This window comes from Poecilia formosa, unplaced genomic scaffold (assembly GCF_000485575.1).
Source record: "Poecilia formosa unplaced genomic scaffold, Poecilia_formosa-5.1.2 Scaffold412, whole genome shotgun sequence".
Lineage (NCBI taxonomy): Eukaryota > Metazoa > Chordata > Actinopteri > Cyprinodontiformes > Poeciliidae > Poecilia > Poecilia formosa.
Genome location: NW_006800351.1, coordinates 386,973 through 411,626, shown reverse-complemented (window position 1 = coordinate 411,626; position 24,654 = coordinate 386,973). Strand labels below are relative to the sequence as shown.

Genomic DNA, 24,654 nt, shown 5'->3' with positions numbered 1-24,654 from the left:
CGTCTCTTGTTTCACATAAATTATTGAGGAAAAATGAGAAAACATGGAGAGGAAACCAAACTGCTGCATAAACAGTTTTCCTGCACTTCAAAATAAGAGCGTGTATATAAACGTCTAAATATTTGGAGAATTTTTAAACTTTCAAAACAAATATCGAACTTTATTCAACTGAATATTTACAAATGAATTACCGCTTCAGAACTTATATGGAAATAATAATTTAGGGAAAGCTAAGTGTGCTAAACGTTTTCAAAGCTAGCAAAAGTGCTAAATGAAAAATTAGCTTCAGTATTAGCGCATTAGCGGACGCTCCCAACAGGTTCTGTTTATTTAGCTAAACTTATCAAGAATCATTCTGTGCATCATTAAAACCCCAAAATGAAAACAACTTTATCACAAATGATGATTTATTTAGACTAGCATTTATTTGGTAATTTTATTACATAAAATCCTGTTACACAACAAATGTTTAACATTTTAATGTTTAACATCTATTTTAAATTCCTGAGGATGGAAATGAGTTTGATTTATTTTCAGGGTTGCATGACAGACTGTGTCGTTTCACTGAACATCCAGACTCTGAATGATGAATATCTACATTTTCTCCCTGCATGAAGCATTTTGCTAATTAATAAGGAAACTGGAACCAGGCTGAAAATAATAAAACTCTTTCTGTGTCTTAAAGAGTTTTGGGAAACCAGAGGAGAGAAAAGAAGAGGGAAAATAAACTAGATTTGATCTTTATCTCCTCATTTCTTTCAGACTTTGTTCTGTTTCTGAGTCATTCAAAAACAAAAAAACATTATCTTTCAGCCTTTAGCATGTCGGTAATTCATTTTGTGTATTTTTAACGTAAAAGGCCCAATAAGGCTGATGTTCTGCAGCAATGTGTCCCCCATTCACACAAGGTCTAAGAATATTTTCTCTTTCATAGCAGCAGAAGAGCTCATTTTCTCCCCTGATAAGTGAATTTATTCCCTCCGCTGTGCAGACTCTGCAGTAACCAGCTGGGGGACAAAGGAACCGTGGCTCTGGCTGAAGCTCTGACTTTCAACCACACGCTGCTGTCGCTCCAGTCAGTGTCCTGACAGACAAAAATACCTTCTGCTAGTAGAAGCAGAGAAGCTGCATTAACAGCAGCTTTATTAACTTTTTCTCTTCCACAGACTTCAGAGTAACTCGATCAGCAACAAGGGAATGACGGGCCTGACCAAAGCGCTGAGGCTCAACCGGGGACTCGTCTCTCTGAAGTGAGAACTGGGTTTAATTTACAGCTGGAACCATGAATCACGATTAATCGATTGTCAAATTAGTTAACAATCCTTAACTAATTTACTAATCGGTTAATTGTTAACTACAGACTCAAATTAAGGCCGTTTGCTGAAAGAGCAAAACCCTCAGAGGAATAAATTAAACTAACACTACATTAAAAAAATCTACATTTTTCATTTGTGATAAAAATTAATCTTTGTAAAATATTTTCTACCCAGAACTCCTCAGGTGGTATTATCTGCTTCACCAGGTTCAAATTATGAGAAAAAGCAGCTTTTTCATCCAGTTATTGATGATTTAATCTGAACCAATCCCCAGATCAGATCTGGACTGTCGAACAGAAATAACTTTTCTGCACTAAACAGAAATGCTGTTTTTGCATTTTAGGCAATAAAACATAAAACATTTTCTTCCTTAAAAGGGAATTTAATTGTTTGTATTTTTTATTTATTTTTAAAACTGTACAAAATGAGCTTCAGGGGTTAAATGAAAAATGTTATCAAATTAATCAATTCATCAAATAATTGTCAGAAGAAGAGAGAGGATTTAATTATTTGTATTTTTTATGTATTTATATTATGTAAATTAATCTCAAGTAGTTGAATGAAAAATCAGCAGAATGTGACAATTTTCTATCCTATTTATAATCAGAATAATATGATTGTTCTGACAAATAATCAATTATTCTTAAGAATAGTTGATTATTCTGACGATTAACTGATTAATCGTCAGAATAATGAACGACTACAGTAATAATTTGTTGCAGATCTGGTTTATTTCTGATCATTTGGATGCTACAGTGACGCCAACATGAATCTTGTTTTTTCTTGCAGTTTGAGGGAGAACTCCATCGGGGTGGAGGGAGCCAGGAACATGGCTCACGCTCTGCAGGAGAACAACTCTCTGCAAAACCTCGAGTGAGTCCTTACATGGCTCCCAAACTGCAGGCAAACTTCACAGAAAATCCACCGCAGCTCTTTCAGTCATCCACTGCTTTTATCTAATTAAGGTCAAATATAGAAAAACATGAAAAAGACGCAAAAAGGGAAAAACCAATAAAAACACACAGATGAATCAGAAACACTGGATTTCTCTTTTTCATCTCGTCTGATTGGATCAGTCATGAATCTGTGTGTGTGTGTGTGTGTGTGTGTGTGTGTGTGTGTGTGTGTGTGTGTGTGTGCATCACAGTCTCACAGCTAACCTGCTGCACGACGACGGGGTTCAAGCAATCGCTGGAGCAATCAGGTTTAACCAAGGACTCACGTCTCTGCAGTAAGTTCAGTTTGCAAAACAAGCAACACATAAATCTCATGTTTATTCAAACTTTTTACCCCCAGTCAAAGCTCGACCCACATCTGAAATAAAAAATGTCTCTAAAACGTCAGCGTACCAGGGCTTGGAAAAGTATTCACTCCAGTTGTTTAATTTAAATGCCCAAAGTGGAAGAAAAATGATGCATTTTAAAATAAGATTGAACATTGTGGCGTGTATTTAAATTTAAATGTAAGTGACGTCCAATAAGCAGATGATTAGAGCCTCTGCACCAGCAGGGGGCCCCAAGAGCACCAAGCTACCATGATTAAAAAATACACACGGATAAGATGCGCTCTATAAGTTTGAAGATTTCTACAGAAACACTGAATTGCTCCTCATTTCTACATAAACTAAACCCTGAATTTCTCCTCATGTTTCTCCTTCTCAGCCTCCAGTGGAACTTCATAAAGTCGACGGCGACCAAAGCTCTGGCCCAGGCGCTGCTCTCCAACACCACCATCCAGCTCCTGGAGTGAGACCAGCTTACAGAAAAATATCCATGTTTACAAGTCATGCTTTCATTCTAATGCTTCAAAATAAATATTTGGTTAGAAGCTAATATTTAATTTGAAGCTATCTAGCTGAGCTCAGAGCTCTATATTTAGCAAATATGCAAATTCACTTAGCTTGCTAACTAAATGTTTATCTTCAATCTGTAGCTTACCAAATAAATATTTAGGTAGGTTATAATTAAGTAGTTGGCTGAGAACTATTTAAATGTTAATTTGTAACTTAAATATTTAGCTAGCTTAAAGCTAACAGAACATTGAGCTAGCTCAGATGCAACTAGGTTGAAACTGAATATTTAGCTTCAAACTATAGCTTACTAGCTAAATGTGTTGCTACTAATACTTATCCTGAAGCTAAATAGTTTGCTAACTTAGAGCTAACTGGACATTTAGCTAGCTTGGAGATAAATATTTCAGTTGACACTAAATGCTAACTATTCTCTAAACTTCCCAGCAGAAGCTCTGAGAAGACGCTCGTACCGACTTGAGTTTGAGAAGAATTGTTGCTTAGCGCGTCTTTCTGCTAATCGGGTTTTTAACTACAAACCCTCGTGTTTTCATTTTGGTTCCAGTTTACAAGAAAACACCATCGGGAACGAAGGAGTGATTCACCTTGCTGAAGCTCTGAAGGTCAATGCGTCTCTGCGAACCTTATGGTTGGTGTGACAGTTTTTTATTAGCGATGAAAAGCAGCGTCATGTCTGACAGATGCTTCCTGCTCCCTCAGTCTGCAGGGCGTGTCGGCGGGGACGAGCGGCGCCGTAGCGATGGCTGAAGCTCTGACCTCCAATCAGACGCTCCAAACACTGGAGTGAGTCTTTCTTTCATCTGTCGTTCTTTCGTTTCGACTCTTCAATCAGCAAAACAGTTTTTTTTTCTTTGATTTTTTGTCATCTTTATTTTTAAGTCTTCAGACGACATGCAGCAAAACTTGGATAAAATTTCCAAGTGGGAAGTGAAACTGTCTGGATTAAATTTTTATTTACATGTAGATTAAATCTGGATCATTAGCACTAAATTCTTCACACACTTTTTCTATACTATTACATCATTTACTACCTGCTTTTAATTATTTTTATTCTCAAATTTCAGAAGTTAAACCTCCAGGATGTAACTTTTATAAAAAATATTTTTTATATATATTTATTCAAACTGTCTTGAGACCGATAATCTGGGAAAAAGATCCAACTCCTCCACTTCCTCTCTGAGTTTCTGTTGCTGTCTGAAAACGTCGACAAAAACACCAATCAGAGCTAGGAGGCGGGGCTTAGCGCTGTCAGTCACTGTCATGAACTTGCTGCTAAATGTGCCAATGGTGGAAAAACAACAAACCATAACAGGAAAACCATTTATCCTCCGTCATCAGTGGCTAAGTTAACTAGCCTTAGCATTCATGATATTTAGTGGAAGCTAATGCTAATGTGCTAACTTCAGAATACCCTCCAGGTGTCATGAGGAGGACATGCAGACACAATTTATATCCTTTTTTATGTATCTGTTGAGTTAATTTTCTGTGTTTTCTGCAGTCTGCGTGGGAATGCGGTGGGAATGGAAGGAGCCAAAGCTTTGGCCAACTCTCTGAAATCCAACAGGAGCCTTAAATCATTAAAGTAAGTCTGAACTGTTCAAATCCGGACCCTCTTTTGTAATTTATGCTCTTTTATTTCATCTCTTAAACCATTAACACGGTGGTGAATTAGAAATGTATAATTTTTCTTTCTTACAAATATGAACATACTTCACTAGGAACCAATGGAGATTATTTAAATATCTGTCTCTGCATTCAATAAGTTCTTCTTAATATTAAATAACACCAAACATCTTTTCCAGAAACATCCCTCCACGATTTGACAATTGTTTTCTTGATTTTTTTTGGCAATCAAAATCACAGATTTTGTAGAAATATTCACAACAATTTTTTCTATATTTGGCAGTGAAATGAGAGGAAATCTTGCAAAAGTGAACTAAAGTAAACTTTGTTATCTTTCAGTCTGCAGGAAAACTCCTTGGGAATGGATGGAGCCATATTTATTGCTACGGCTCTAAAGGGGAACCACCAGCTGGCTTACATCAAGTGAGTTTTTCCTCCCATGTGATCGCAGCGATGCCGCACTACGGCCATTAAACTCAAACTCAGAAATGTTCATGTTTTTTCTGATTTCTGAGATTAATCTAAAAAATGTTTGAGTGTTTCCTAAAATTATTAACTTTTAAAATTCAGACATTTCCTTGTTTTTCTAAAAAAAAGTAAATGTATGTGATGTTTTGACAGGAATGTTCTCCAGTTGTTCTCAGAAACAATAAAGTTTTTTTTCCTCCAGTTTGCAGGGAAATGGAATCGGTGAATCTGGGGCAAAGGTCATATCCGACGCCATAAGAGCCAGCGCTCCCGGCTGCGTGGTGGATATCTAACCAAGAGCAGAAAACTGGAGATTTTATTTAGTCAAACTATCCATGTACAAACTTACCAATAACCTTTTAATCGTTATTGATCTCCATGTTTTCTCTTACTGACGCCTGATTCAGAAACCAAATAAACATCAACCTATAAAAGATGTTTTCATAAATTGGAGGTTAATATTTTTATACATACTGTATGTTTTGTGTATTATAGATGTAAATTGCCACATTAAGCTAAAAATAGTTATTATTTATGTATAACTGCTTCTTAAAATCTGAGGAAAAGAAATAAAATCTGTCAGAGAAAGCCAGAATGTTTACTGCATTTATTTCTGTCAAAGCGTGAAACAATCGTGTTATTAGAGAAACAGAGGAGCCACAGACTACAGGTGGTATTAGATGCACTTTTAATATTTGGGGTATTTTATTATTTTCTGAAAGCGTTTTCCACTTGGGTTCGCCTTGTTGTTCCATGTGGTTTTCTCACCACATTAGTCAACAACTGGATGTCTATGGGTGCGTTCACACTGCAGCCTGAAGTGACCCAATTCCGATTTTTTTGACGTAATGCGACCTGTATCCGATCTTTTCATGGCAGTGTGAACAGCACAGGTCGGATTCTTTTCCGAATGTGACCCATATCCGATACGTATCCGATTCAAATGCGACCATGACGTCCAGGCCGCATTCATCCGAACTGAACGTCACTGATTCTCAACAAATCTCACTATTCTGCGTCCTGATAAGCGCAAGTGGGAATAAAAACAACCATGATGGAATATATGAGGATTAAGTTGTTAATATGCTGCTCCGGCTGGACAACAACTTCAAATNCAGCCTGAAGTGACCCAATTCCGATTTTTTTGACGTAATGCGACCTGTATCCGATCTTTTCATGGCAGTGTGAACAGCACAGGTCGGATTCTTTTTCGAATGTGACCCATATCCGATACGTATCCGATTCAAATGCGACCATAACGTCCAGGCCGCATTCATCCGAACTGAACGTCAGTTTCTCAACAAATCTCACTATTCTGCGTCCTGATACGCGCAAGTGGGAATAAAAACAACAACCATGATGGACTATATGAGGATGAAGTTGTTAATATGCTGCTCCGGCCGGACAACAACTTCAAATATGTAAGCTAAGCTCCACCGTTAGCCTCCATGTTTACTTCCGCAAACACTGAGCACTTCTTTTTATGGCGGTTGGCAGAACACTGAGACGCTGACGCTATGGCGCCCTCTACTGCGCATGCGGGACACTTTCAGGTCGTTTGCCCGTTTACACTGCAGAACGCATACAGGTCGCATTTACTGGCAGTGTGAACGGGCCCGGCAAAAAAATCGGAACTGCCAAAAAATCGTAATTGAGTCACTTCAGGCTGCAGTGTGAACGCACCCTATGGTTCCTTCTGGCGGAACAGACGAAGAAGAAGACGACAGGAAGTGATAGGAGAAGAAGAAGAAGCAGCAAGTTTTTAATGACTTATCGCGTAAACAAACTTATTCACGTGTGATTTTAATTTTATTTCTTGTTGAATGGAAACAATGCAACTGTGAAGTTGTATTTTTTCTTTATTAGTGGATTACTGACAAGGTTTTTCGCACATTTGAAATGGAAACGTAGCTAACGCTAATGGGTTAGCGCCACAACCCCGCATGTACAAACACGTTTGGGCAGTGAGTGAGTAGTTTTTTATTTTTACTTTAATGTTAATTTATTGAAGAAAATGTAATTTTTATTCAGTCGGAGGTGACTGGAAAAACGTTGCAGACATTTAATCAAGTGTTAGTTTCCAACCTGAGTGTATTTATGCTAGCAGCTTTATCCCTGTTAGCATCAGAGCCGGAAGCTGCAGGAACTCGACCAAGCCTCTTAAACCTCTTATCAGCTCAGATGCATCCCTCAGGTAAGAAAACACGAGGCTGACTCTGAACAGCATTAATCCCTCTTGTGTGAAAAGTGGAAGTGATGTTAGCATTGATGTCCTTTTCCATGTTACTTAAGGAAAGTGTCCAGTGGTTTCACAGCCTGACTGTTCACTGAGCGATCGGGGGAAAAGGTTTCAGCTGCAGTTTTTCTTCTGGCTCTGATATACACGACAAAAACTACGACCTTAACCATTATAGTTCCTTATTAAGGAATTCAAACTTCACATTTTGTATCCTCATGCATAAATATCTACATTAGTTGGGATTTAATGTCATAAACACCATATTGAGCTGGTCTAAGTGTCAACTTGAGTTTAAATGATGTCTTAATGTTTATTTTATTGTTGTTGTTGTTTTTTTCAAATAAACAAATTTGCATGTAAATGTATTTTGGTTTATCAAAGAATGTTGATGGATAGATGGAGGAACAGTCCAAATGTGTGCCTAAGGATCTCTGTAGTGTTGTGCATGCTAACTAGCTGTGCTAACTCTCAGCACTAATTACAAACTGCTAACGTTAGAGCGCTACATCAACATTATATTTTGAAACAATGACAAATCTCTATACTAATATAGTATTTCAGAGAAGTTGGCTGCATCAACTTAGGATTTAGTGGAAGCTAATGCTAAAGCCTGATAACACGGTATTGAGTCGAAGCTAATGCTATTGTGTGATAACAAACTGGTACTTAGCTAATACTAAATCGCTAACCTGCTTTCTCACATCCACAGAGAGGATGTGAGAACGCTCTCAGAACAATTCATATATTTTTGCATGTATTTCTTACATGAGCACCTGTGTTTTGTTTTTGTTTTGTTTTGTTTTTTTATCTATTTTTTGCTTTTCTTCTTCAGGATCAGGGAAACTTGTCAGAGTTGGTGGAAATCCAGGTCAAACCTGACACTTCTAATGTAAACATTTCCCTGAACATTTTATTCAGTCATTTTAAAAATGAAAAAACTGTTTATTTAACACATAATTTAGTCGTATTTATAGTCCTATACTAGTTGCACCAAGCATACATATAAATGAAGGCATTTACTGTTTGATTGTTCTTTACTTTTACTGCTACGAATTCAGAGATTTTCCACAAGAGCAAAATATTGAAAATCCATTTTCTGCAAATGAAGGTGAGAATAAATCCATGTCAGCCTTTCTGCTCCCGCTTGTCCATTATTGATCCAGGGAATGTTTGGCGTCGAAGCTTCATGCCTAAACGAAAAGGAAATCAGGACTAAAGCAGAGGAGCATTGAATGTTAGTAGACAGTTTGTGCACAAACTACTTCAGGCTTGTTTACCTCTAAAGATTCAGGAGCTGAAAAATGTGGAAAAGCTTTAAAATCATAAACCCAGCCCTGGTTTTATTTTTTTTATTATTTATATATGAAATTGCCTGGCTACTGTGCTTCATAACTCGAGTGCAAGAATAAGGAAACTTGGGAAACAATAAAAAGGATGTGACTAAGAGAGGATAAATTATCGCACTTTAAGCTGTCAGAGCAGGAATTACTGTACAATTTTAGTCATTTATTATGATTAAATCTGATTCTGCAGCTGACCTGAAAGTCATGGATTGAACAAACAGCTTCCTGCGTTTCCTCCTTAGCTTAACCCAAGGCCTGTTAAGAAGACTAATGTTCTTAAAGGGCCGGTTACCAGAATACGTTAATAAAACTCATTAACAAACTGCTAAAATATTAATACATATCTGTCTCCATGTTCCATACGTTCTGCATAAGGTTAAATAAAACTTAACGTATTTTCCTGAGAAATCCCTCCACAATTTCATAATTATTTTTATAATATTTACCATAGAAATTACAAATTTTTTTTTGGTGTTAATTTAGAAATTTTTGCATTGAATTTTGCAATATTGGTGCTTATTTATGACGGTAAATTTGACTTTTTGTTATTCAATGAATTAATCACGGACTATAACTGAGTAAAGCTGAGTTATAGTAAAAATAAGAAATGGTGCCACCTGCTGGTTGGAGGTAGCATCATTTAACCCCAATGTTTTTGACCATTTTTACATACAATTTGCAATAAAGTCAGTAAAAACATTATTAAATAATATTTAAGAAAGCAGCTGTTATCCTGAAGGTTTTGTTTTGCTCTGGAGTCTAGAGGGCCACATGAGGAGCTACGGCAGGCCAGATTTGGCCCCCGCACCTTGAGTTAAAAACCTTACCATTACCCAGGGGTGTCAAACTCATTTTAATTTTAAAGTTAAATTAACATCTTTTCCAGGAATATCCCTGCAGGATTATTTTTTTAATATTTGCCATCAAAATTGCTGAGTTTTTGGTGCTAATTTATAAATATTTACAGCCAATTTTGCAAAATTTGTGCTTAAATATGAAAATAAAAACTGCTTCGATTTTATTGAAAATTTAAAAAAAAAGTATTTCAGCATCGTGAGCACAGCTGTCATGTTGAAGGTTGTGGAGTCTAAAGGGCCACATAATCAGCCATGGCGGGCTGGATTTGGCCCCCGGGCCTCAAGTTAAGCCTCCCTGTGAGCTGTTTACCAACTGGATTATAAAATATGAATTATACTTTCAGAGGATTCAGAGAGAAACAGTTTTCATAAATCTGACCAGGTTTTATTTTTATTCATTTTATCTGATTGGGTTGTGAATAAACAAATGTAGAGCAAATTATTTGAGATAAACAAAATTATATTCCCCATCTGAAAGGATGTTTTCATGTTTTTGTAAAAGAATAATATAGCAATTATAATTTCAATGTTTTTTTTCCTTAACATTATTTTTTCAGCCTAAATAAATGGATGATTTATTATTCTGCTCTAAAGAGGAACATTTTTCTCCTCTGAATTAATGAATCAATACCAATTTCCTTTCCTTCTTTGTGTGGAAATGAATGTACATTATCTTAACTGGAGCTGAATAAAGTAGCGTCTGGCTGGCATTGCAGTTTCCTTCCAGGACAATGATGGTCATCATCTCCCCTTAACGCTCATTTACTAGAGAAACACTGAGCATGAACCAGGCCATCCAGTCTGTTTGGAGGCTCCAACCTCAATGAGCTCACAAATTACACCAGGATCTTTGGTGAAATTATAGCTGGGATGATTTAAACTTTAGTAAAACGGATAAAACCAGATTTTTTTTTCTGGTTCTGTGACAATAAATCAGATCAAATTTTGCCTGATTTAGGTCAATTTAGATGCTAAAAGTCAGAATAATATTATATTTTTCATACTTAAAAGAAATAGAGAAGTGTGGATAAGTCTGTCTTATTTTTGGGAGAAGTTTCCATATATTAGAGAATAAACACCATGGAAATGTAGAAAATGTAGAAAATAAATTATGGCTGGGCTTGAATATGAGCTGTTTTAGGTGATATCTACAATCAAAATGAGTAATATAAAACCACAACAAGCTTGAACGCAGCATAGCTAAGCCTTATGGTTATATATGCACCAGTCATGTTTTATATTGTTTGCTGTTTAATTATTAACTTTTTGTTTTATTTTACACATCCAGTTTAAACTGCCGTCTAACGATTCTGTCTCATTTTGAATGTTTAACAGCTCTGGTCTAACCGTTCATTACAAATGGATTTCTTTTAGTAATTTCCCTTTTATTTGCCAGCCTGCCGTCTCCAACACATTTAGAATAAAATGTGTTGTTTACATCCACCAGCGAAGACAGAATCTGCTTCGCTGGTGGATGTAAGCCAAGCAGATTCATCCACCAAAATTTGTCACTTTCCTCTTAATTAGCAACATAACATTTCAAAATAAATGTTTTTTCTTTTACTTCCAGGCTATTTCTGAATATAATTAGATGAAAAAGAAAAACATACATTGATACAAGAGCTGGACAATATGGCTGAAAAACATAACACGAAATAATATCAACAATTATTGATTAGTTTTTTGTTTTAAATATCTGAAATACTGTCGGACTGATGATGTGACTTTTCCTGTTTTATTCAGTTTTCTGTCCTCGTTTTTTTTTTTTTTTTTTTTTAGCAGTTATAAACATTAAATCAAGTAAAAGAACTTATTGGAGCAGTATTATATGTTTTCAAGGCACATAGTGGGATTTTTATAACATAATCAAGTAACTATGTTACTGTTGTTATAAAAATTACATATGTCAAATATGACTTAAAAGAAATTTGACTTCCTAATTAGGCTGTGAAATTGGGCCTCTGTCTCTTTAAGAACTCCTGCTCTTCCTGAAGCTCCGCCTCCAGGAAGTCATGCCAACATGGCTCCTCTCTTAACCCTTTAAAAAAGTTTTTACCATCGTTGCTCTGAGCAGCAGCTCCTGTAACGAGCTCAGCAGCTGTTTGCTAATTGTTGCTGGCTAGTCTGAAGGAGCTGAGAGGGGGAGGAGCTGCGCCTGGAAGGTGGGGCTACGTCCACCCAGGCATTTTGCATCTGAATGGTTGCCATGGAGATTAAAGGATTTGTCAAACATGAAAGAATCAAAGTAACACTCCAGGTTTATTTTAATGAGGAAAAAAAAAACATTAAAACATGATGGAAAGTAAATTTTACAGAACACCGGCCCTTTAACTTAAACATGAACTCAAACATTTTATTCATGGTAGAATGAATAAAATAGATATTTAAAACTTTTTTTTCAGTTTTACTTTTTTCAGTTTCATGTTTTTCTTTCTCTTGAATAAACTTTATGGCCCCAATGTAGCTCCATATAAACACGGCTGTGTGGAGATCGTGAGGCTGAGGCAGAGCTCTGCCCCTCAGATCATCACGGGAAGCGGAGCTGCACCGACGCTCTGCTGCAGCTGGATTCTCACGCTGAAGCAGCATCTGATCCACAACAAGCAGTAAGATACCATAAAATACCTTCTGACTGGTTTGTTTTAACCCTGTTTACGTTAAACAGGTGGAGATAAAGGGAGTTAATTAGTACTGTTATGAAATATGTCGAAATCTTGAAAAAAATTATCAATTTTCTAGATGCAGCTAAATCTTAAGTTATTTGCCAAACATTTTATGAAAACAATCAGTTTGCAGAACTTGCATGGGGTTCAGTTTCTATTGGAAATGCTCTTCCAATATGTTCTGTTCCTGCTGATTAGAATAGAGATGAACAAAGTTTGCTTGTTTCTTCCAGTATTTCAGTATCGTTTCACTGCAGGGCAGCAGGATTTACAACTGAGATCCAGGTAGAAGAGCAGGAGACGTGTACTCACGCCTAAAGGATAAGAAATCATGTTTATATTTTATGTTTTCATTTAGTTTTTGGAGGTGTAGAATTTCTAATCATCTAAATGTGTAGAAAACGTGTCAAACTGAGGTGTGGGGGCCAACTCTGGCCCGCCAGAGCTTCCTGTGTGGCCCAACAATCCAGAGGGACACATAGTAAAACCTTCAAGATAACAGCTGTCTGTCCAAATATTATTTTAATAATCAAATATGAAATCAAAGCAATTTTAGCTGTAAATGTTAAATCAGTTGCAGAGATTCTCGCAAAGTCAGCATATCTCTGGATTTTTTAGAGCTAATTATTAATTGTGAGATTATTGCAAATTTTCCATAAAAAAGTCAAACATCGGATTTAAGTGTTGCCAACTCCCACCTGCAGGTGGCAGTGTGCTAACATGCTAAATGAAACATGCGATTAGCAGACTGTCCCTCCGCAGAGTTGGATAGTAACTAGTTACATTTACTCGAGTAACTTTTAGGAGTATTTTTGTTAAAATGTATTTTTACTTTTACGTGAGTAAAATTTCTGGATTCTGAATGAAAAACAAACACATTTAACCAAAAACTCACCAGACAGACTCACACCTGCAGTTTCTGTTAAACTTTCATAATGTTTTTATAGAAACAAAAACTGATTTGGAAACATTTTATTTTGCATGATTTTGTTATTTTCTGTTACTTATATGAATTATTGTCATTTTAATTCTTAAAATACCAAAATTTCCACCAAACTTTATATTTAGAGTAGGGTTATGGTGCAATTTTAAAATATTAAATGACTTTTTACCAAATACTTTTTACTTTTACTTGCGTAACAACAGGTTGAAGTCGTGCTCCTCTTACTGGAGTTCAGGTTTCGCTGCTCTGCCTCCTCTGACCCTCCACTGTTATTAATGTAATGTGATTGTGTTTAAATGAAACCTGGACATTATCTTGTCTGGTTACTATGATATTTTCGTCAAACTGATTTCGTCTGATGTGAACAGCTTCAGTCTCCAGGCGTCCGGAAAGCTTCACTCGCTCCTCGTTCTGCCGCAGGCAGTGATTTTCAGAATGCCAACAACCTGGAGGAAACAAACAAGTCACTGCTCTGACAGTCATTGGGGAGGCTGCAGTCGGCCCCTCGTCGCTTTGGGTTCATCTGTGGCGTGTCGCTCAGCAGCGCTGCGCATCATCCTGATGCATTGTGCTGCTCTCCTTTCACAAGCGTCACAAATTGCTGCTTTTCATCGTCCACAAATAAGCAGCAGTCTTATCTTGTGAGGGAGAATGTGAAGATGGAAGGCACTTTTCTTGGAAGTGTCGTTTGGTGTCCATCAAAATTATTAAGACAAACAAACAAAAAAAACTGCTTGATTATAAGTTTGTATGTCTAATTTGAGCAACATCAAAAAATGACTGCTGCTTCAGATGATGTTCCATTTCAGTGGGAATAAAAGATTTTTCTTCTTTTTTAAGATTAAAAATTAATGTTGAATCTTCATTAGCATCTTTTATGCTTTGCGTCACAAACTGGAGGCGCGAGGGCCACATCCGGCCCGCCATAGCTTCTCACTGGGCCTCCAGAGGAACACAATCTGTAACTGTTGAGTGCTTAAATTATCAAATATTATTAATTACTTGATAAATATTAATATTATTTTATCAAATGTTACTTAATCAATCCAGTCAAAGCTGTTTTTATCTGTGTGCTGCCAAATCACATTAATCTCTCAGCAATCACAGAAAATTAACACAATCAAATCAAATTTTCCCCAGAATTGGTCAAATAATTGCTAAATTTCAACCTCCTTCAAATAAAGTATTTTATTATTATTTCTCCTGAAGCGCCTTCCTCAGGCTCTTCATTGCTATCAGCATATTAGGAAGAAACTGACATCTATATTACAATCTAGATTGTTCTGAATTATGCTCTCTGCGCTCACAGAGACGTTATTATTCGCCTCCCCCTGACTGCATTAAAGAGGCTTTTTATAACCCACCTGTGCTTTTCTGACCCAGTTAAAATCTTGAGGAAACATTCAGGCCTGACGCCACAGCAGATTTTTCTGGACGAAAAACTGTCCCAGAAGTTATTATGATAAACAATAATTTTGTTGTTGTGAGACAATTTCATTTATACAATGGTAATAATGACATAATAATGCAAGAACACATTCTCAAAAATCAATAAACTTCAAATTCTGATGATCATTTAACACTGGAACTGGAAGACATTTTAAATATCCAAAATAAATAAAACAGAAAAAACAAATGAAATAAATTATAAATCTCTGGAAACAAAAAAGGTTTAGTTGAGACCAAAACAGCAGACTGAAGACTTTTGTCATCCAGTTTTTGGTAGAAAGAGAAAAACAATAAATCATTCAAATGTTAATTATTGAGCTTGTTTTAGTCCAGGGGTTTCCAAAGTGTGGCCTGGGGGCCATTTGCGGCCCCCTGGGGGATTTTGTGCGGCCCCTGACCTCAATGCAAACATCGGTGGTCAAGCAACATTTTCTGCAGATAAGTGACATTTTCTTCAAAGAAGAAAAAAGAGGTACAAAAAAAAACAGATTCCCGTTAATTAGCAACGTTTCTGCGATCGTCTTGGCTTTGGAGTAACTAGAACCACAAACACTGACCTAAAAAATTCACCCCAAGTTAGAAATCGTGTGCCTGACTTATGATAACCTGTGGAAATACTTTTTATGCCTACAATGATTTAAATTTCAATTTGGATTATTAATGAGCAGATAAACCTTAAAAAAAGGAAACAAAGTTCAAAAGCGTTTGTTTTAAAATACTTTCTGCGACCTGAAAGTGGCTTTAATTTGACGATTTTGGTCGTCATGGCAAAAAGTTTGGACATTGAGAACAATAATGGATTTTCTTTTAAAGGATTTTGTCCACATACAGATTTAACTGACCTACACTGCAGCAGCGGTCAGTTACTGTCTGATGGGAGGTTTTTGTTTTTAAAGAGACGGCGTCCTGTTCGGCGTGATGGGAAAGACGCGCATCGTAAAAGCTTTGGTTCTTCTGCTGCTCTTCATTCTGCTGCAGGTTAGCGCCCATAAAAACACGTTGCTTACTTCTCCTGCAGATCCCTCCGTGTTGGTGTTGTGATCTCTCTGCTTTTTGCAGCTGGAGACGGGAAGCGGGAAGGTTTTAGAGGAGACTTACCTGAAGTGGCTCCAGTACAAACAGGACTGCATCAAAATGATGCAAAACGAGCCGCCGCCTCAAGGTACGAACGGATCTGTTGATTCAAACAGCGATTAAAAAGTTAGGATTCAAAAAACAAACCAATTTACTTCTTTTTGGGTAACTGAATGGCTACATGGCTCCACAAACTCAAGTCTTGTTGTAAAACATTTTCATTTGGTTTCACAGGATGTCAGGACGTTCTGAGTTACTATCTTATTATTTTACTTATATTTTCCATAAGAAAATAATCGGCCAGTGGGACTAGAAATTTTCAGTATGAAGAAATTATTGACTTAAAACACACTGGAAATTTGTCTTATTTCACGTGTAATAAGATATTTGCAGTAGAAACTACACTAAAACACTGTAAGGTTTTGTGTTTTTGCAGTGTAAACTGTTTAGTTTTACAGGTTATTATCCTTTCTGAAGCAGATTGATGGGCTTTATGTTAGGAAATGTTTGTTTCTCCTCATTCAGTTTTCTTCTTTGCCTTCCCAGAGGGTTTGTTCTGCAACCGGACGTTCGACAGATACGCCTGCTGGCCTGACGCTGCTGCAGGCTTCAAGGTCAACGTTTCCTGTCCTTTCTACCTGCCCTGGTTTCACAAAGGTCTCTCATCTGACCGCTGTCTCACTTTGACTGTGTCATACTTCAGTTTGTTTCTCCATCAGGTATTATCTTTGAAGAGTGGTAAGGATTTTTTTGCACAGGTAAGAAAACACCTTGCAGCTTCAGTTTGCACCAAACTGCAAATCATTTTTATTGCACACGTTCAGCTCAGAGCCGAAGGAACTCGGTCAGTTCTGTGAGGCCGAATTAGAGCCAACATAGACGGAAAAGAAAAGAGGAAATTTCCAGAAAATAAAAATCGAAACTTTTTTAGAAAAAAAAACAAGAAAATGTTTACGTTTGAGAAGCTGAAAATTTGCTTAAGAAAAGTAAGAATTTTCAGATTAATCTCAGAAATTTTGTAGAAAGAACAAGGAAATTTGAGTTTGAAAAACTTAAAATTTTATAGAAAAAGCTCAGAAATTTCTGAGTTCGAAAAGTCACAAAATAGCTAGAAAAATTAAAAACATTTTAGATCATTTCATTTTTTTTTTAAAAAAACAAGGACATTTCTGATTTTTTTTTTTTATCTAATCACATCAGATCTCCAGTCAGATGAATCAGTTCCAGTTACATCCTGGTCATCAATCTGTGCATCAGTTTCAGTTTATTAATCAATTTACTTCTAAAAAATTTCTATCAAAGGAAATCTGGCAGATTTCTATCAAGTCATTGCAAGTCAACGATTCGACGGTAATCTGTCACGATTTATTCACATAAATCCCAAATATTTGGACATTTATGACCTTTTTCTATTTTGTAGCACAGTAACTGGTGCAGCTGATGCTTTAGAGTAAAACTTTTATCTGAATGATCAAGTCTTACAATAAAAACGCCTCAAAATGGACGTTTGCTGTGAGAACCGCTGTGAACAATCAGGCTGAGTTCTGCAGGTTCACTGATAGGAAAATAAAACTCTTCAGAGTTTATTGAGTATAAATTGTTGTTCATAGAAACGTTTTGTGTTTTTATGAAAACAGCAGAAAGCATTCAGACCTCATGTCGTGTCAGTTTGTGAGGAAAGAGCACATCAGTGGATCAAATGAAGTCTTTCAGTCAGAAACTTCTCTGTTCTTTTGAAACATGATTCTTAAAGGGCCAGTATTCTGTGAAACCTATAGTTTTATCTTTCCATCATGTTTTAATGTTTTTCCTTCATCAAAAACAAACCTGGAGTCTTCCATGATTGAGAAATCCTTTGATCTGCATGGTAACCATTCAGCTGTTCAAAACGCCTGGGTGGACCTAGCCCCGCCTTCCAGCCGAAGCCCCTCCCCCGCTCAGATCCTTCAGACTAGCCAGCAGCAATTAGCAAACAGCTGCTGAGCTCGTTATAGGAGCTGCTGCTCAGAGCAACGCTGGTAAAACCATTAAAGGGTTAATAGAGGAGCCATGTTGGGACAGCTTCCTGGAGGCCGAGCTTCAGAAAGAGCAGGAGTTTCTTAAAGAGACAGAGGCCCAATTTCAAGGCGTTATATTACGAAGTTGTTTCTTTTAAGTCCTATTTGATATATATAGCATTTTTTTAACACCTGAAGGTAACATAGTTTTGCGATTGTGCTATAAAATGGAAAACTCATAATACCGCTCCTTTAATGCTTCAGCTAGCTGTAGCTTCATTTCTAACTAGAGCCGGACGCAAAACAGTTTTTCAGCAATATCGTCAGGCCCTTATACGAGTTTGTGAAAAACTTGTGTTAAGTTCTTCAAAACTTAATACAATATAAGCGCTTCATATCAGTTGACATCAATAATTGTTGATGAGTTTTTTTTGTTTTAAATATTTGAACTACAGCCAAACTGGTGGCGTGACCTTCCCAGTTTTACCCAGTTTTCCCTCCATTTTGTTTTTTATTTTCTAGCAGTCATGAGGCAAAGAGGGGAAACTTGAAACTGCTCCAGTTATTCAGCAGGTCGTTGCTAGGTAACCGAAGTTTGGGGGAACTTGAAACTGCTTCTTACCCAGCAGGTTGCTAGGCAACCAGAGAGGGAGTGAGTCAGTAGATTCCACCAACCTGGAATGTTCCAGGTTTATAGAATATTCTATCAGATGTGTTATCTATTGATTGATCATGTGTCTATCACAATATATATTGTTATTGATTTATTGTCCAGACCTGTGTCTAATGGACATGCAGGGATGGTGTGTGTAGTATATTTTATAGTATTTCCAAATGAACTAAGACATCTGCTGTCTCTAAACTTGGTTTGCTTGCTGTATTTTTGCCCTTCCAGGCTCCATCTATATGCAGCGAATGTCCAGATGATGAATGCTTCCTGATTTATTCCTCTCCCAGTGTCTCAGGGATCGGTGCGTAGGCGTTGCGGGTCCGACGGACTCTGGGAGACGGACGAAGGCGGCCATGTGTGGAGGGACATCAGCGAGTGTGAGGAGGAGGAAGAGGCGGCGTCCCAGGAGGTTCGGCTGCAGCCACCATCACTCTCCTTTACCAACTTTAATGATACATTTACATAACAAGGGTTCACAGAGAATTACTTCTGCGATTTCCCAAGACAAGAAGGAAGAACAAGCAGCACTTCAGCAGGCGAACTGGACACTAAGACCTGATGTACTTGTGTGGGAATTCAGAACAAAGAACGAGAAGAAAAATGGAAAAATGTTTTTATTTCTGCAGGTTGTAGGTAAACGTTTTAGGCTCTAATGTTTTTCTAACCTTCACCCTGAAACTTCTGGTAAAACTCTGTGAAAAATACGACAAAAAACAATGTAAATATAAAATGTTTTTATATCTGCTACATTCATTATGAAATAAAAGCAGGGCCTTCTGGGTTCTGGGTTTACTGTTTACTGTTTCAGATATTAGTGACTCAGTTTGATTCTTATTGAAGGTGTTTTTGTCCTCACAGCTGTGGGCGAAGCAGCTGATGGTGGGCTTCAGGACCCTGTACACCGTGGGATACTCGCTGTCCTTGTCGACACTCATCATGGCTCTGATCATTGTCCTGAGCTTCAGGTGAGCTGTCGCTGCAGGCTTTTATTTTACTGAACTCTGCAGCTGAGTAAACACCCAGCACACCTTTCTCCCTTCCTTTGAGCTAAATGAGACACGTTAGCTCACATGTTTAAAGTTAAACAGTCAAACATTAACAGCCATAGACGAAAAAAAATGGTGTTAGTTTATAGTCATATTTTCACCATGTTATTCATTCAGTTTCAAACTAAATATTTAGATTACAACCTAAAAAAATCTACCTGACAACTTCATATTTAACTAGCAAGCTAAGTACTTGGCTTATTTAGTTTGTAGATATATTTTTAGCTACAAACTAAATATTTAGTTAGCAAACTAAATTTATAGCTTACAACTAAAAATGTTACCAACACTTTTAGTTGGTAGGAAACCAAATATCAACTTAGTTTGTATCAAAATATTTAGCTTCAAACTTCAAAATAAATGTTTAGTTTGAAGCCTAAATATTTGGCTTGCTAAACTAAATGTTTAGGTTGAAGACAAATGTTTAGTTATTAGTTGTGTTTAGTTGGTATGTATATAACTAATTAAATATTTAATTTGCTGGCACTTAGTTAGGAAGATAAATATTAAATTTGATGTTTGAAATCGGATGCTAACTGCCAGGTTGTCTGTTGAAAAAGCAAAAATGCACGAAGTTTGAACAATGTGCCTCACATGGTTTCTCAGTCAGAAAGCTGGTGTTTCCTTCACCTGTCTGCTTAATCTAAAAGCTAAACGATGATTTCAGGAAACTCCACTGCACCAGAAACTACATCCACGCCAACCTGTTTCTGTCCTTCATCCTGCGAGCCGTGGCGGTCATCGTTAAGGACTCGATGCTGGACCGCCACTTGGGGAGAGAAATCGTCAGACACGCCGACGTCACCGAGATGCTGAGCCACCAGGTTGGTCGCAGAAGCTTTGTTGACGTTTCATGATGACAGTCGGGGCGAAGGCCGCTCCACTAAACCCAAACCCAGCAGGTCATTTTCCTGTTTTCCCGCCTCCAGGCTGCCATCGGCTGCCGTGTCGCACAGGTTATGATGCAGTACTGCGTCTTGGCCAACCACTACTGGTTCTTTGGAGAGGCCATATATTTGTACTCTGTTCTCATTTCCTGCGTGTTCATCGACAGCAACAAATACCTGCCGTACCTCTGCCTGGGCTGGGGTGGGTACCCCAATATATTTTTATTATCTTTTGTTTCACTGAGTTTTTACTTAATTTTAACAAGAAATAGTGACATTTTTCCACAGTTACACTCTCCTTTCTCTTACAGCTATATATTCCACATTATAAGTTGCTAAAAAGGACGAGATAACAATAATACTGCCAAGAGTTATAGAAACGAATACAACACAATAATAATGATGAAGTAATGACCAAAAAAAAGATCTTTATACATTACTGATGTGACTGGAGAACTGGGTAGGAAAGTTTCCACGAGTCTGGACCGGAAGTGATCTGCACCACTGAACCGCCATCTTGGTAGGCAAGTGCAGTGCAAAGCATAAATGGACCAGGAAAAAGATAGAAGAGTATTCAAAATTTTAATCGAATAATTGTTGTAATATTGTTTTTAAGTTGGATAGGAGCAAGGTGAGAGCTAGTTCTAAGCTTTTGGGTTGTTTATTGTTGTCATAGAAACTCCATAGCAACTGCCTACCAAGATGGCTGTCAGCTACAAAGTTCCCATCACATGAGAACTTTTTATTGGTTCGAATCTTTCTTAGAGAACAGGGATTTCTCTGTTAGTAGGAAACTTCTCACTGAAGAGGGCAGGAATCACATGGGGTTCCCCAAGGCTCAAGCTGGGGCCCCTTCTGTTCAATATCTACATGCTAACGCTAGCTCAGGTTATAACTAGTAGTAAGATTAGCTACCAGGTGGAACACTCTGCATTATGATGTCATCAGGTAACTCGGCACTGGACAGATAAATGTGTGGATGTTCCAAAACGTTCTCCAACTGAACAGAAACAAAACTGAAGTTATTATCTTTGGACCTAAAGAGGAGGGATCTAGAGTCATAGATCTAGAGTCAGATCAGCTTCAGTTATTATAGCTGGAAACTAGAAATCAGGATGAACTCTAGATGCAGTGATGAACTCTGACCTGAACCTTCAGGGCCACATAAAGACAGTTACAAAGTCGGCCTTCAATCCCCTGAAGAACATCTCCAGGATTAGAGGACTGACGTCTCAGCAGCTTCTCTGTGTTTGTCTTTAGTAGCATTGATTACTGCAAAAGTGTCTTTGCAGGTCTGAATAAAATAATTACTAAAATGCTGAAGAAGAAGAACTCCACTCCAGTTCTACAGTCCTTACACTGTTCCTTTAAATCAAGGCTAAAACCCACCAGTTTAGGATTTGATTAATCATAATTGGAAAATTGGTCAAAATATTAGATGATAGAATTTGACAATGTTTAGTCTTTATTGCTTGCTTCATAATTGGTGATTTATGTTTTTATGCTATGAAGCACTTTGGACTGAAATATTCTAAATAAACTTGACTTCATGGAGCGAAAACGTTCCACTTCACCATCTGTTGCAATCTTCTTCTCATGCCCACCTCTCATCTAAAGTACATTTACAATGAGATCCAACACTCTAAATGCAAATGAGCGCCGCAGAGCGACACGCTTACCTCAGAGGAGTCGGAGCAAGGAAACCATGGAAACATTTATTCACCGTCTTTGCTGTTTACTTCCTTACTTTGCTCATTTTTTGGTGGTCTTTGATGTCGTGTTCAGGCACCCCTCTGCTGTTTGTGGTTCCCTGGGCGGTGATGAAGGTCCTGAAGGAAAACAAAGAGTGAGTGACGGAGTCTTCCTCAGCTCTGAGCCTCAGATAAGGAGGAAAGCTAATGATTGTTTCCTTTCCAGATGTTGGGCCGTGAATGAGAACATGAACTACTGGTGGATCATTCGCTTCCCCGTCCTCTTAGCCTCTCTAGTAACGATGTGGTTGTTTTTATTTATTATTATATGAACTGAATCTGTTGTTGTCCGACTTTATTCATTCTTTCATTAGCTGCGTTTCCATTACAAACCTTTGTCAATATTCGACTAGTAAAAAACCCCCACAATTTCTCAATTGTAGTGTTTTCATTAAATAAGAAATTATATTAAAATCCCACAGCAATAAGCTTGTCATTTAAACAAATGTGATTAAAAATCATGGCACAGACGGATTTTTTTACTTTATTTAAAATAAATAACATTACATAAAGGATCTTTAATAATAATAAATATGACATTGTTTTAGTAACGTCCGACTGTTGATCACATGACTCGTGACGCGAAAAATTGTTTCAGTGTACGGCCAAAAAAAACCGCCGCGACCAAAAACATTTATTTATTTATTAATTAATTTAATTAACTTATTTATTTATTTAACTTGACCAAAATTGGCATGTTTCCTTTAAGCAAATTTATTTTCGCAATTTCAATTTGCACAATTTTATGGTTAATTGAAACAGACAGTGAATTACAAAAGTGCAACGGAGTAAGGCTTTTTAATAAACTACCAGAATAAACTCATAACATTATTACAATAAAGTCATAATAGTAGCAGAACAAAGCCGGAAAAATACTAGAAAAAGTTTTTGAGTTTTGAATTGTCTCTTAAAATCTCAACAAAACACACAGTTTGTGGTTTTAATGTTCCAAAGTGTAAAGGTTCACAGCTGTAAAATGTACCATAATGAATGTGCTGCTGAATGCAGATCATGTCGTTATTTTCCAACCAACAGATCAACTTCCTGATTTTCATGAAGATCCTGGGGGTGATATTTTCCAAACTACGGGCCAACATCCACAGTCAATATCCAGATTACAAACTACGGCAAGTAGACGCAGTCATACTTTATCTCCTGCAAAACAATCGGATGAATTTCAGAACAAAGGAAGTTGAAGTTTGTGTTGGTTTGTTCCTCCAGACTGGCCAAAGCTACCCTCACCCTCATCCCTCTGTTCGGGGTCCATGAGGTGATTTTTATTTTCGCCACAGATGAGCAGACGACAGGGCTGCTGCGCTACATTAAAGTGTTTTTCACTCTTTTCATCAGTTCATTTCAGGTAAGTGCAGCTCAACAGGAAAGGTGGAGATGCAACAAACCAAATTTAATGTTTTATTTTTTTCTTAATTTTTTTTTCTCAACGGAAAAAAACAAGATTTTTAAAGATTTTGTTTCTTTGCAGGGGTTACTGGTGGCAGTTCTCTACTGCTATGCTAATAAGGAGGTCTGAGACTTTTACTGTTCATATCAGATTTCTGCTTTATAATTGTAAAATATGCTGTTTTTTATGCAGCATGACTAGCACTTCAGCATTTTTGCTAGTGTTTTTGAAATAATTAATAGTAATAATAATAGTAATACTAAATAACTGAAAAAGTATTTTTACCATTACATTAATCTGATCTAATCTTTCGCTTTGCGCTTTATTTTGCCATAACTAATCGCTTTTGTTATTTTTTAAAAGGCATACTCTTTAAAATGATGAAACATTTGGAAAATTGAATTGCCTGTCAGCCTTTTGTTAGTTTCCTTTTTCTCCGGCTGCAGGTGCAGACAGAGCTGAGGAGGAAGCTTCGCAGCTGGAGGACAGAGACGGAGATCTTACGCCATGCACAGTGACTAGCGGTGCTTGAATCTCGAGGTGAGACTTTCTCCATCGCCACCGTTCTGGATCACAACAGATCCCCCATGTCAGCAACCAGAGCAAAGACAGACAGATCCTCAAACCCTGGGAACTCACAGACTGTTGGATGCGACATTTGGACAACTCCTCCACAAGCTGATGATTTGTTGAAGCAATCACCACCAGCAGCAACCGAAGAAAAGACCATGCAGCTCAGGGTTGAGAAGGAGAAGGAAGAATCATCTGCAGAAATGCAGGTGTCTTTCCTCGTTCACCTGAAAGACCCTGTAGAGTTGCTGCCACATGCTGTTAACACAGACTCAGACTGAAAACATTATTTTTCGGCATATGTTTTCATTTACTATATTCTAACATAAATATACATACCTGCAAGCATTTCATATTTGATATCTTATATTTAAAATTCTTATTTAAGTCTTTATTTATTTTTGTTAATGTATTAATGTTAGCCTTTAAAATACCAGAAATGTCATTTAACTTTATGCATTTTTTCTGCTTTAACTGATCAGAGGTTCTGATCAGTTATTCAGAGTACAGATTTTACCAAATACTTTTTTACTTTTACTTCAGTAA

At 37.2% G+C, this 24,654-nt stretch overlaps 2 protein-coding genes and 1 long non-coding RNA gene across 6 annotated transcripts in view; all 3 read left to right on the top strand.

Annotated features, from left to right (window-relative positions):
* nlrc3 (NLR family, CARD domain containing 3) overlaps window positions 1-5,808 on the top strand; it is a 19,200-nt gene extending 13,392 nt beyond the window's left edge. For all 3 annotated transcript variants that reach the window (XM_007576659.2, XM_007576658.2, XM_007576660.2), the window contains 10 exons: window positions 992-1,075; window positions 1,167-1,250; window positions 2,106-2,189; window positions 2,464-2,547; window positions 2,978-3,061; window positions 3,671-3,754; window positions 3,826-3,909; window positions 4,625-4,708; window positions 5,089-5,172; window positions 5,420-5,808. In XM_007576659.2, the coding sequence (XP_007576721.1) occupies window positions 992-1,075; window positions 1,167-1,250; window positions 2,106-2,189; window positions 2,464-2,547; window positions 2,978-3,061; window positions 3,671-3,754; window positions 3,826-3,909; window positions 4,625-4,708; window positions 5,089-5,172; window positions 5,420-5,510 (847 nt within the window). In that variant the 3' untranslated portion in view covers window positions 5,511-5,808. The remainder of the gene's footprint in view (window positions 1-991; window positions 1,076-1,166; window positions 1,251-2,105; window positions 2,190-2,463; window positions 2,548-2,977; window positions 3,062-3,670; window positions 3,755-3,825; window positions 3,910-4,624; window positions 4,709-5,088; window positions 5,173-5,419) is intronic.
* A 1,163-nt stretch (window positions 5,809-6,971) lies between these two features.
* On the top strand, window positions 6,972-7,813 carry LOC107833603 (uncharacterized). The gene is made up of 3 exons (XR_001659365.1): window positions 6,972-7,185; window positions 7,340-7,411; window positions 7,510-7,813. It is a non-coding gene; the product is annotated as an uncharacterized LOC107833603 (long non-coding RNA).
* A 4,371-nt stretch (window positions 7,814-12,184) lies between these two features.
* On the top strand, window positions 12,185-24,461 carry LOC103155121 (glucagon receptor-like). Of its 2 annotated transcripts, XM_016663309.1 has the most exons (16): window positions 12,185-12,262; window positions 12,620-12,621; window positions 13,889-13,893; window positions 15,608-15,689; window positions 15,771-15,873; window positions 16,332-16,442; window positions 18,740-18,861; window positions 19,311-19,417; window positions 20,166-20,322; window positions 20,428-20,587; window positions 22,171-22,231; window positions 22,303-22,372; window positions 23,172-23,263; window positions 23,358-23,496; window positions 23,620-23,661; window positions 23,985-24,461. In XM_016663309.1, the coding sequence occupies exons 4-16, from the start codon at window positions 15,630-15,632 to the stop codon at window positions 24,054-24,056; spliced, it is 1,296 nt and encodes a 431-aa protein (XP_016518795.1). In that variant the 5' UTR covers window positions 12,185-12,262; window positions 12,620-12,621; window positions 13,889-13,893; window positions 15,608-15,629; the 3' UTR covers window positions 24,057-24,461. The 2 variants fall into 2 exon arrangements, with proteins under 2 accessions (XP_016518795.1, XP_007576730.1); XM_007576668.2 differs by lacking the exons at window positions 12,185-12,262; window positions 12,620-12,621; window positions 13,889-13,893 and having other exon boundaries at window positions 15,017-15,689.
* Window positions 24,462-24,654: the final 193 nt, after the last annotated feature.